The sequence below is a fragment of the Echinops telfairi genome, unplaced genomic scaffold (genome assembly GCF_000313985.2).
Source record: "Echinops telfairi isolate 266 unplaced genomic scaffold, ASM31398v2 ScPeMD7_16;HRSCAF=60, whole genome shotgun sequence".
In the NCBI taxonomy this organism is placed as follows: Eukaryota; Metazoa; Chordata; class Mammalia; order Afrosoricida; family Tenrecidae; genus Echinops; species Echinops telfairi.
This window is the reverse complement of record NW_022103913.1, coordinates 5800699-5814136: the sequence shown is the minus strand read 5'-3', so window position 1 is coordinate 5814136 and position 13438 is coordinate 5800699. Positions and strand designations below refer to the sequence as shown.

Here is a 13438-nt window from a genome sequence, read left to right as displayed (position 1 = left end):
AGAGTTGAGATCCTTAAACAATTCTGCATGCAAGTTCTCATCAAATTTAAAAGATGCAATAGCAATAGCCAGATTAAAAATATAGCCAGGTGTAAGTAGTTCTCCCCAAAGTAAACTGATCATCAGTGTCTGAAGGCCATTTATTAAAATTCTCTTATGTAGATGAAGCAATCTTCTTAAGTTTCTGTCACAGATATTGCATATTGTTCGCTGTTTTTCCATAACACTTGGAAGATGGCAAGCAATAAGGATTTGCCCGAGCTTAGAAACACGCTAATCCATAGGTCATAATGTATGCCCCAGAATGAGCCATTTTAGTTGCCACCCTTCTGTACCAATAGTTAACATTTTGTACTATAATTTTAAACTCTAAAGTTTCTTTCTGTCTACAGAAGTGAAAGTAAAGTTCACATTTATAACTTTAAAACTTTTTAGTTTTTCTGTCATAAGTAGTTGAAAAAAAAAAACCCAACAAAAACCATATCTCTGTGATGCCATTATTCTAACATAATTAGTAATTGCTTTATTTATATATAAGTATTCATAGGGCCAAACAACAAACTTTTTCTGTTGAACACCAGTTTAAAATCAAAGTATTAATATTAACATAGTTTTACATTTGAGTAGGAACAAGTTTGAATGTAGTGATAGGTGATATTAATCAGATCCCAAATAGCTGAATTTGATCCCAAGTAAGGAGCGTTTGCATGCTCTGAAGCCGTAGAATACATAAATACTATGTCTCTACTTTTGTCAATAGAGATGGATTTCTGAATTTGTATTATAGACTAGAGGGTCTCCCAGAAGGTATTCTGTATATTTTAGGAGATATATTTAGAGCAAATTTCTAATGACGACTAAAAATAGTCTTCATTAAAGTCAGATTTTGAACATTTTATTTATGTAGATTAGAAATAGAACACAAATGTTTATGGGTTTATGGATTTATTAAAGTAAAATCACATGAATAGTTTTAAACTTAGACTTGCATAATTTAAAAAGAAAACCACCTTAAGTTTAGTAGTGTGTCATTTTTACCAAAATTCATTTTAAACATGTTTGTTTAGGTTTTACTGCAATCACAGCGACCAACCCCATTTGGCTTATAAAGACTCGGTTACAGCTTGATGCAAGGTATGTTAATTCATTTAGTTAACATTGATTTCAACTACTTTTTTTCATTCTTTTTCATTTGAGATTTCAGGGCCTGGTACTTAACCATGTTTTTTCCCTTAGACACTAACTGAAGGAAGTTTCTTAAGTGCACAATGCTTAATAAATACAAATAACCAGGGGTTTTTCACTAGGAATACTAAGTGAACCATACAGTCGTTGCCTTCAAGAGAGGGAATTTGACTTAAATTGTACTGTAGTGACCCTTTTGGAAAGAGGGAACTGCCCCTTTGGTTTCCAGAGATTCTAAATCTTTACCAGAGCAGAAAGCCCCAGCTCCCTACTGGGAAGCAGCTGGTGGATTTGAACTGCAGGTTTTCTGGTTAGCTACGCAGTATGTAATCCACTACACTGCCAGGAACATTATACAACTCCTTGGCTGTACTAAAATCAGATTAATCATAGTCTTTGCTTTATGAGGCATTCTTCATCATTGTTATCACAGTCTTCTCTTGTTAAATATGTTATTAAGTGCAAAGAAAATTCAACTTACTTGGAAAGGGATTTCGGGTTAGGGAGTTAGGTCTGTTTGTTTTTATCTTGAGTTGCAATGGAGCTGATAGCTCCTACAGAAGTTGTTACTGACCCCCACAACCTGAACTCCATAAGGACATGAAATAAGGATTCAGTGTGTGTTTTGCCTCCATTAAAATTAACTATTTAATCTATTTCCCATCTAATATGAGAAATTTGGGGCAAAATAATGGAAAATTAGGGTAATAAATATTTTAGCATTTAATTTCACTTACTAATTTAGAGAGGGCCATTCTTTATTAGAGTGGCATATTCTGTACTTTATTTTAAAAATAACTTTATGGCATATACTTCACTTATACAATTACGTTTATTTATTCCACTTTAATTCTTCGTTGTATTAACGTAAAGATAACACTTAGGCCAATTAAAGTGCTGCCCTGGAATTTCTTCACCATTACTAACATCCAAGCACCAGCAAGTAAGATTTAAAATAAAATTCAACGCAAGATGCTGAAGACTCATCACTTGATATCTCTTTAAATTTTACTGTCTTTCTTATAGCCCCATGGTAAGGTTAATGTAACTTCATAGAAACATTGTAACTAAAGTTAGAAGTTTGCCCAATAGCACCCTCTGCACACACTTCAGGTTAACAGCAAAGAATGTTACTTGTGCCCATCTGCATCTGATACCAATTAAAGGAGACTGCTTTGCCAGTAAACATGCACATAGATACTCTTCCATGGTTAGGAAAAGAGGCTGCCACAGCTGACGGGTCCCAAAGATACATGGACATGTGCAACTGAATGGTTGAATCATATTGAGAAGAGGTGTGCTATCACCACCACAGTCAATGTCAAGACATTTTCTTTTACTTGCTGTTAGTGCCCCATACCCGCCCCCAACCCCCAACTTTCCCTGCCACTTCCCTAGCTAATAATTAATCCAATTAGTAACTGTTGCTTAATGATTCCACATGCTGGGCTGTCTTTTACTTCGATTGTTGAGAGTTCTCGTTCTGCTTTTCAGGACCCGTGGGGAAAGACGAATGGGTGCTTTTGACTGTGTTCGTAAAGTATATCAAGCAGATGGACTCAGAGGATTTTACAGGGGCATGTCTGCTTCATATGCTGGCATATCAGAGACTGTTATTCATTTTGTTATTTATGAAAGTATTAAACAAAAACTACTGGGATATAAAACGGCTTCTACAATGGAAGATGATGAAGAGTCTGTGAAAGAAGCATCAGACTTTGTGGGAATGATGCTGGCTGCTGCCACTTCAAAAACGTGCGCCACGACTATAGCATATCCACATGGTAAGAGGAGTTGAGTCTGTGTGCTGTGCTCGGGTACATCAGAAATGCTGTCTTCCTGTAACCAAAGTGTATAAGAATGCTCTGAAATCACAACAACGGAACTACTCTTGGGGGAGTCCATGGTAACAGGAATAACTCTATATAAGTCACACCCTCCTCCCCATCGGCCCCCCTTCCACCAAAAAAACAAACAAAACACTACTCACTATCATCAAGTACGTTCCAACTCATAGCAACTGTATAGAAAATAGAACTACTCCCCCCTGCCCTCATGAGGTCCTATGGTAGTAATTTCTCTTAAAAGATTTAATACCAAACTAGTCCCAAGATGATGGATATTGCAAAAGTTCTACTCTTGCAAGATGCTAGTCTGCACCATTCTCCACACCTCCCCCGACCCCCACGCCGAGTAGATTCCCTGGTGTTTCTGGGTTCCATGAATCGATACAATGTCCCACAGAATTCATGAAAGTTTGAGGAATTGTCTCAAGCGATAGTGGGTGCAATTCAGCCCAAAGGCCAAAAGTCCGGCAGGGGTGAGTCAGATGGTGGGGCTAGAGGACACACTCCAGTCCTGGCTCTTGCCAGTCATGAGCTTCCCCCCACCCCCTCCTGCTTCTCATTGGACTTGTTTGATATGCAGCAGAGTGGCATTGGAAGGAATCCTGGTCCCAGTTAGTCACAGGTGAATCCTATCAGTATCTTCTCCTCACCTTCTTAGCAGACCCACGCAGGGCAAGGTCATTTGATGATGCAATAAAATTCCATCCAAATGTAATTCTCCACTCTGGGCTGTGTCTTACTTGTGCAGCCCGGGGCCTCTGGCAGAATGTTTCCAGTAGACATTGGCCTCCTACTAATATTAATCAGCCAGACTTTTTTCCCAGGCCATTCCGGAAACAGTTTTCTTTCTCTTCTCAGCTGTAGGAGCCAATTCCTTACATTCATTGTAAATAATAGTAACTGAGATAAACATTAAACTAATAGTGTGGTTCCGTTCTCGGGAGGCAGGAGTGTGTCTGTCCCTGTGAAGAGCTCCGATCTGGAAACCCACAGGCAGTTCTCCCTGCCTGTCCTGAGGGTTGCTGTGAGTCAGATGCCAGTGAGTTTGGGTTTGGTGGCTCAGTCCACGCCATCCAATAAGGTCAGGACGCAATCCCATTTCACTCCTGTTTCTTACCAGATAGTGCCCTCCAAAAGGGTCCGCAGGCATAGGAAGTCCAGAAGGGTTGTGTCATACAAGCAGTTATGGCTGCAAGGGCCACACCAATTAAGTCTAACTCGGTGACTGAGATTGGAACTCTATGGGAGCAGAAAGCCTCATCTTTCTCCCATAGAGCGCCTAGTGGGTGCAAACTGCTGACCTAGCGGGTAGCAGCCACTACCAGGACACCAGAGCTCCTTAAAGCAACAAAAGTCTGTATGTACAACATAGGTTAGTGTGACTCATAAAATAGCATCTTGGTGCTTGAGCATGGACTTAGACAGACATTAAAATCTAGCCATGCCACTTGCCTCATCTAGGTGACTTGGGAGCAGAGTAAGTAATGGGTACACTCACCCCCATGATTCAATGTTAGGTCTCTAAGGAGAGGGGTGGGGGGAAATACCTTGCTGCATGTAGACTCTTTAAAAGCTCCCTTTACTCAAAATTGCCATTTTCTCAGCTTTGTCCACCTGACAGAGTTGAGTTTCATTGATTTATAGCAGTTAGAATAATTAACCAATTGAGATCAAAAGGGCAGCATTTCCCCTAGGACAAAGTTCAGGAGGATTTAGAAAGGAGGAGAGATGGAAAGCAGAAACACAGGAAGGAAGTGGGATAAGTGGTGTTACATTGTGGGGATTGCAGTGGATGGCTCGAGCTAAGTGTGTGATTGTTTCATATAAAACTGCTCAGCAGACCTTCACCCAACTCACAGTCAAAAGTTTAAAAAACAATAAGAGCTTGTCCAAGGTCACATAGTTACCACTAGAGCTCAAATTGGAATCAAAGTCTATAATCTCAAATATTTCATATAAGCAAGTTTGTGTGTATGGGTCATTTTTTATCTTAATTTTATATCAGCCTATTTCATTAATAGCTGGAGAAATGCAAAAATTTATAGCATACTTCATTTATTTGTTTCTATGTTGATACATATATTTGGTCTACTTGAGGTTTGTTTTCTTTTTAAAAAATACACACTTTAAGTGCTTCACGTTGTCAAAAATAATGAGCTTTTATCTTCACCCTTGTGAAATTCAAAGCTCTAATTAGAGCAACATCAGGATAAATGAACTACTAGGGAAATAAGTCTTTGCTGTAAGGTATAATTTATGTAAGGTGTTCTTTTTAACCAAATTGGACTATTATGTAGCTCTTTTCCATAAACTACACATTAAAAATTACTCATTTATTCTGAACGTAGAGGCTGATAAGTGACATATGCTCATTATAATTAAGAGAGTATAAAGATAGCACTCATGTTTAGTTAAAATAACTTTTTTCCCCCCTAAACAGAAGTTGTAAGAACAAGACTACGTGAAGAGGGAACAAAGTACAGATCGTTTTTCCAGACACTATCTTTGGTTGTTCAAGAAGAAGGGTATGGGTCTCTCTACCGTGGTCTAACAACTCACCTGGTGAGACAGATTCCAAACACAGCTATTATGATGGCCACCTATGAGTTGGTGGTCTACCTACTCAATGGATAGCAGCATGTGCCTGTCCTTCTATCAAGAAAGAAGACCAAAAGATGATGGTGGACCACGGGATATCTAAGCCAGCATGATGGACAGAAGGAAGACAGCTGGGGAACATGTAACTATGCCTAAGTGGAGGTTTCCTTGTAGGAGTTAAAATAGTCACACCACATCACTTGAGCTTTGGCGAAATGTAGGTGGGAAAAACACCCCATCTTCGTCCATGAAAACATACTTCTCAAAATTGCCATTTTCTCTATCATATCCACCTAACACAGTTGTTTTGCTGATTTATGGCAGTCAGAGTATAGCATTGTTTATTCCATAAGCACTTTTCCTGTCTTCTAAGCAAAGCCATCTCTAATAATATACTGTGGTATGACTGCCCAAAGATAGCATTGACTGGCTCCTATTCAATTCCTGTAAAGTTGCAAAATAACAGCATTGATAAGTGAGGTCCTGGGTATTATTTTCCCATTTCGCTGACAGGTCCTGCCACAATAGTGTAAACTTAATTACTTGATGTTAGTAGCTGATGTTTTAGACAGCTAATAACAAACATACTGTCTAAATACTTCTGTTTCCAGCATTGAAATGTTTTGGTTTCCACTTCTAATAGGTGCTTGGTAATACATCAAATTCATCTGGGACAATGAATTAGCTTGAAAATGAAAGGCATTCATTTGGACAAAATAAAACCAGTGAGATAGTGATTCTGGCCGTTGTGGTGACCTGAGCACGCCTTGTCTCTGACTTGTGACTTGTGCATGGAGACCGCGAGTGGAGGGAGTCAGCCATATTCTTCGGTGATCATTAGTTAAGAGCCGACTTATCAGACCTAGGTATCAGTTATTTAAAGGGTGAGCGTTTTTCCCCATTTTTGAATTTTCTGTTTGCTTGCTTAGAGATTTAGAATTTGAACCTTAGAATTATTTCCAGAAGATATGTAGAAATTGAATTTATTGTACAGAGAAGATGGTAATTTTTAACTTTGCCCTTACACCTTTTTTCTCTTTTGTTTGAAGGTGACATAATATTGATATCTGGGGCAGTTAAAAAGAAGAGAGAAATTCTGCTGTCTGAGTCAGCAGGTAGTGATTTCAATTGACTTAGAGTTGAAAATGAACAAATTAATTTTAAATTAATTCTAATTTCCTGAATGGTAAATCATAAAGAGTTGAATTAATTCACATCAATTGTGCTAAAAGGCCATAGCTTTTAATTTTTGCTATTGAGCTCAACTGCACCTTTTAATATTTTGAATCTTGTCTGTGTGGCTCTTTCGGAAGATGCTCACTGTCCTGTGAAGAACACCTGGTTATGAATGTTGCTGTGCCAGGGGAACTCCAGTGGTACCCGCTCAGAATACATGAACTGTCCATTTGTGCAATTGCTTTATCAGACTGCTTATGAATGCACTTTGTGGCCTTTTTGGGTAGTGAGGGAATAAGAGAGAATTCCATGTTAAAGATTTTTTTTTAATTGGTCCTGTGTTAGGTAGAACCCGTGTTGATACCATTTTTCTGGATTTTAGATACAGTGTTTTGGAGATTTTCAGTATAAATGTTCTAAATATTCTGTGTATACTTAAGTGCCCCCAGTGTTACTGAAAATTACAGTATGTCATTGCAAGACCTCTCTGGTGTCACCAATAACACATAGTGCCCTCTTGAATTTCCCACCTTCTTAAAATCCTTATAATCAACAGTAACTGGATGTTTTTGAGGTGCTTTGATTGGAATTTTTCAATATTCCAATCTCATTTGGAGACCAAAGGCAAAATGAGTTCTCTTACCTTTGGGATTATTAATAACCTTTTTAGCTTTGACATTTATTGTGGGGCACATACCAAAAAAAATAAATGGAGGTTTCTAACATAAATCTGCAGTTTCAGTCTATAGTATTTGCCTTTTCAGGTGCCACTCACTTAGGCTTGCCTAATAGAATGCCATTTGCCTTGGAAGATCCGTAAGCATTAGTCAATGCTGAAGGTAGGACAGAAACTTTCTCTAATCTTAATGATCTCAGTACCCCACAAATGGTTAAGAATGACATGAAAACCACCAGCCAAGGAACATCCTATTGTCTCCTTGTAGCAAATTCATAACAAGTGTCATTTAAGGATAAACATTTTAATCCTATTTATTTGCATTTAGCAAGTAAAACATTTGTTGGCCTTTATTACATTATATTCAGCTTTCAAAATGAGTATTATGTATACAAGGGGCTTAAAACGCTTGGAAAAACGACTGTAATTCCATTTTTGCAGTTTAAGAGGTCCTGTCATATACAGGGAGGACAAGTTTTAGTGTCTTAGATTTTGTTTCTTTGTGCAACAACTGGAAAGGAGCATTGATGTTTATTTGAATTGATTGCTTTTGTTCCCAAAGCACAATCTATAGAAGTTTACATTATGTATGAGAGGCATCATTAGGAAAAAGAAAACTATATATAAAAATTGTATATAAACTTTATCTCCAGACGATCTCTTTGGAGAATTTTTTTTATTAGTGATTCAAATGTTTTAAAAAGAAAAACAAAAACGCACATTCAAAGCATTGGATTCCTTTTTTGTTGTTGTTGTAAGAAAAATCCTTATTTTAATCTATTTTCTATCAAATGATTTTTTGCTTTTGTTTTTCTGGTATAAAGGGTGTCAGCACTCCAGATTGGTATGTACTTCTATTAGAAGATATGCTCAGAAGATAGACCTTATCTAAATGAAAGTAGTAGATACTAAAAGAACATTCTCTAATCTGGTGCCTGTTGATTTATAGAAATTATTTGCTGAGTTTCAAAATTCAATTATGAGAATTATCTCTGTGATTGTGGGGTGTACCAAACAGAGCTTTTATGTCACACGCGGAAAAATCGTCACCAAAGCTTTGTTTTCATTCTCATTATGTATGTAACCTTACTAGATGAGGCCCACACGTAATTGATTTATAACTTCAAAACCACAACAGAGATTACTCTGCCTGTTGTCTCCTAGCACAAACTAATGCCCCCTGTGGACCAGCATTATTGCATTAGGACCAGTGGAGTTTGGGTTGCTAAAGACAAATGCTCACTCTTGTACCAGAGTATAAATATCTCAGCATTTTTAGATTTTAAAAAAATATTCATTATTTTTAATTGAAAGGGTTTATATGCCAGGAGTTATCTAGCTCTTACTCTCTGTCTTGTTCACATGCCCAGTACCAGGTTGTTCATGGGCTCATTTGCTCAGAGTGTTAAGTTTGAAGGGACCCCCCCTTGGAAACGAATAAGAAAAATATTCAGCCCTTTCCTCTTCCAATAGTGATCATGGCTTCAACATTCCTAAGAATATAGATGATTCTGACCATTTAAATTGGAGAGAATTTTAACATACGAAATTAAGACAACGGACTTACTGCCTGTTCAAATCTCCTTTCCATCCTGCCCTTACATTGCTCATACACACTTATTTGGATGTGATGCCGGTCGAAACTGAGAATTCAGTTTGGCTTGCTTTCTGTGTTGCTTTTTGAATGTGTACCCCAGCATATGTGAACAATTAAATTATGACCCATCAGTCATAGCTAAATAGTCAACTTCATACGAATTGCTGTCTTTTAGTCATTTATATGAGGTTTGCTATTTTTGCATTATTATACATAGCTGTAAATTATGTGCATTTACTCTGTATTTATGTTAACAAGCTGACTTATGTGAATTATTAAAATTCAAAAAGTTAAATGTTTATGAACATGTTTTGTCTTTGATGGTATATTTTAATAATCTGACATGGTATCAATATAATCACACTTTCTTTCGCTTATGCGTGGTTCAAAAGAACCTTACCTGTTTTAAGTGAATGGTCATTGACGTGAGCCTCAGTGATTTTAAAAGGGGGAGTGCTTTGGTGAAATGACTTTTAAAAGACCCGGAAATGCCTGGGAAACAGTCCTTTAACCAGACTTTGGAATAAGAATTTTTAAAAATTGACAGGCTGATAGGAGGAGGAACATGACTTGTTGAACCAGAGATCCAAGTGTTTTAGTAGCCCAGGTCAGAATTTCCCATTTTCTTTTACCTCCTCTCTCTCAGGAATTGACTCTAAAAGGAACTTCTTAGAGATTATGAAACTAGCAGACAAACCCAGGATTCTAAACCATGCCTAATTCAAAGGAGATCTTCATATCCAACCCCAAACAACATAATACAAACCCACTGCCACAAAGTCAATTCTGACTCAAACAGCCCTATATAAAGCATTTCCAAGGTGGTGAACCTTTACTAAAGCAGACAGCCCCCAACTTTCTCCAACAGAGCAGCTTTGATCTATACAATAGGTTTCCATATTTATTTGGCCTACTGCCCCCTTTTCAGAAAAAAAAAAGAAAAGTACTCATCACTCTGTGGCTAAAAAACCTTTTAAAGTGCAGCTCCTTTGCATCATTTCATCGCCCCCTAAAGGATCGTGTTGCCAACCTTGGGAAGCACTGATCCATACCTTTGTAGATTGCATATTGATTTTTGGTTTGTTTTTCTCCCATCTTCACTCCCAGTAAATGTGTTGTTTGAGCAGCTAGGCATCATTGAATAAAAATTAATGTAATAAAGGATGAGTGATAGAAAGTTTAAGAATTGTAAATCTAGAAGAAGACATGAGAAGATCTGCAATTTAAGGTTAGAGTTCATGAAAACACCAGCTATACGTTTGGGTTTTTGTACAATTAGACATTCGGTTAAATGCAACATTAAAAGTAAGTATGACATCGCAATCTGAAAAAATACATGTATCTGACTATGAATGAACTGAAAAATCGGCAAAGTCTTGAATAAGCACGGCCCAAAAGGAAAGAATGAGCATATGAAAGATGGTTAAACATGCTAAAAGTCAAAACGAGAAACCACTGTTGACCCAGCAGAATGACCAGCAAACCATAGCTGTTGGATGCCATTGAGTCCACTGCAACCCCGAGCACAACGGCGTGAACGCTGCACAATCCTGCAACATGCTCAGCTCATCGATCCAGCCACTGTGTCAGTCCATCTTGTCAAGGGCTTTACTGTCCTTTGCCACCCCTTCCTTTACAAAACATGATGTCCTTCAGGGACTTGTCTTTTCTGACAATATGTCCAAATAATGTACTACAGAGTCTTGCCATCCTTGCCTCTAAGGAGAACTCTGGCCTGTTTATTCCAATACAGATCAGTTTGTCCTTTTAGCAGTCCATGGTACTTTCAACATTATCCAGCACCACACTTCAAATGCACCAATTCTACCAAATGCATCAGTTCTTCTACAGTCTTTATCCAATATTCCGCTTTCATGTACATATAATACATTGCAGAGTACTGTGGCTTGGATCAGGTACACCTTAGTCTTCAAAGTAACATTCTTGCTCTTCAATACTCAAGTCTTATGCAGCAGATAGAGGACATCATTTAATCTCGACTGCTGCTCCCATGAGCCTTGATTGTAGATCCGAGGAAGGCAAAATCCTTGACATCTTCAACCTTTTCTCCATATATCTTGATGTTACCTCTTGGTCCAGTTGTGAGGGTTTTGCTCTTTACATTGAGTTGGAATACATAATGAAGGCTACAATCCTTGATCATCAGCAAGTACTTCAATTCCTCCTCGCTTTCAGCAAAGTTATCTGCATACCACAGGTTATTAAACCTTCCTCCAGTCTTGATATGCTGCACTCTTCATATAAACCAACTTCTATAATCATTTCTTCAACGTACAGATCGAACAAGTAAGGAGAAGTTACAGCCCTGATGCACACCTTTGCTGGTTTTAAACCATGCACTATTCCCTTGTTCTGTTCGCACAACTGCCTCTTGATCCATGTACAAGTTCCTCATGAGCACAATGAAGTGTTCTGGGATTCTCATTCTTTTCAAGATTATCACAGTTAATTGTGGTAAACATCTTTCTGGTATTCTCTGCTTTGAGCCAAGATCCATCTGACATCAGCAATGATATCCTTTGAATCTGGCCTGAACTACTTTTACTGGTGGTACTGCTGCAATCGTCGTTGGATGATAGCCAGTTTTTGCATGTGTGTGATTATCAATGATATTCTATAGTTTGAGCATTCTGTTGTGTCACTTTTCTTTGGAATGGGCACATAACGTGGATCTTCTCCAGTTGGCCAAGTAGCTGTCTTCCAAATTACTAGCATAGACAAATGAGTGCTTGCAGTGCTGCGCCTTTTGGAACTTAGGGATATGAAAACGACAGAACTCTCAGACCTTATTCGTGGGAGTGTAAGTGACTTTGAAAAACTAGTTGTTAATAAAGTTTTAACTACATTTACCCTATAACTGAAATTGTTAGATTTTCCAAGAGAAATCAAAATACGTCCACAAATGCTCATAGCAGCTTTCTTAAAATCAAGGGAAATTATGATGAATTCAGAATAGAAGAGAAGAAACAAAAACTAAACCATGAGTAATTGATACATGCAATAATGTGGACAAGCATCAGAAACTGAATGAATGGAGCCACATACAAAGTAATACTGCCAAGAATAGGCAAGATAAATCTGGTCACAGAAGTCAAAGAAATTGACTGGGGTGGGGGCCTGGATCATGGTTAAACAGGTGCATAATGGCAACTCATTAGCTGACCATATATTATCCAATGAACGTGTTTTGAAACATCTAAAAGAGCAAAGCAAAAACAAATCCTTGAGTAAAGTATAGAAAAAGCATGAAGACTTAGATACTGGAACTATCAGTACAGTTCATAAGCATGCTTAATTTAAGATACTTCAAAAAATAGGATGCAGGTTTCAAAAATTACTATCATATATACAACATTGGAGCTTTGAACAACGTGTTTGGCTCAACAACTAAATCTCAGCTGGGGCACGCTTTTAAGACATTGCTCCCAAAATGTTGAAGGATTCCTCAGTGATTTTTTTTTTGCCCCCACCCCATACAATTAGAAACGGATTTGGGGCTGTATGGGTAAGAAGTGTAGCTAGGGTTTAGGTAGCCAGGAGCACTGAAGAGGATGCTCCCTGGGTCCAGCTGATGCAGAATCCAACCTTTCAAGGAAAATGCCCCCCAAATTAGACCTGCAGCAGAACTCAGAGATTGAACCATTTCAGTTGGCCCCCATGATCACAGAAATAGGGAAACATTTACATAACACCTCAAGGACTGAGAGGAACCCTGGTGACTTCCTGGTTACTAGTTGCACTGCGATCCACAAGGTTGGCAGTTTGAAACCATCAGCACCTCTGGGAGAAAGACAGCTTTCTACTCCCATACACTGACAGGGTCGCTATGAGTCCGCATTGACTCAATGGCAGTGAGTTTGGTTTGAAGTAATTTTGATTATCCAGGAGAGAGATTTTGGCTAATTAAACATGGTTGATAAGTCTAGTAATGTATATTAGAATATTATGGGATAACCAGTGAATAAACATAAATTGCCAATATAACTCCTATACTTACTAAAGAGGAAAACGAAGTTCCTTTTTTTTTCTTTTTTAATTTTAGGGCGCTTGTACCACTCATCACAATCCATACATCCATCAATTGTGTCAAGCACATTTGTACATTTTTTGCCATCATTTTCAAAACACTTTCTACTTGAGCCCTTTGTATTAGCTTCTCATTTTTCCTCTTCGTCCCCCACCCTTCCTCCCTCATGAACTCTTGATAATTTATAAATTATACTTTTTTCATGACCAATTTCTCCCTTCACCCAATGAAATATTTTTTAAAGGCACAAACAAGAGGCAAGCAACATCAAATTATATGACGCTTCTAGATCCAAATTTATTTATTTATTT

General features: G+C 38.0%; 1 protein-coding gene and 1 non-coding gene across 4 annotated transcripts in view; one reads left to right on the top strand and one right to left on the bottom strand.

Annotated features, from left to right (window-relative positions):
- SLC25A36 (solute carrier family 25 member 36) overlaps positions 1 to 9378 on the top strand; it is a 46144-nt gene extending 36766 nt beyond the window's left edge. Inside the window, exons 5-8 of one of the 3 annotated variants that reach the window (XR_006679833.1) lie at positions 1068 to 1134; positions 2680 to 2969; positions 5473 to 5772; positions 6680 to 9378. Coding sequence is in view for 1 of the 3 variants with exons in the window: in XM_004712079.2 (XP_004712136.1) it covers positions 1068 to 1134; positions 2680 to 2969; positions 5473 to 5666 (551 nt within the window). In the remaining 2 variants the exon portion in view is untranslated. Of the gene's footprint in view, positions 1 to 1067; positions 1135 to 2679; positions 2970 to 5472 lie in introns of all 3 variants that reach the window. The other 2 variants (XR_006679832.1, XM_004712079.2) reach the window with 2 other exon arrangements.
- On the bottom strand, positions 2311 to 2444 carry LOC115868646. Its single transcript, XR_004045722.1, has one exon. It is a non-coding gene; the product is annotated as a small nucleolar RNA SNORA24 (small nucleolar RNA).
- Positions 9379 to 13438: the final 4060 nt, after the last annotated feature.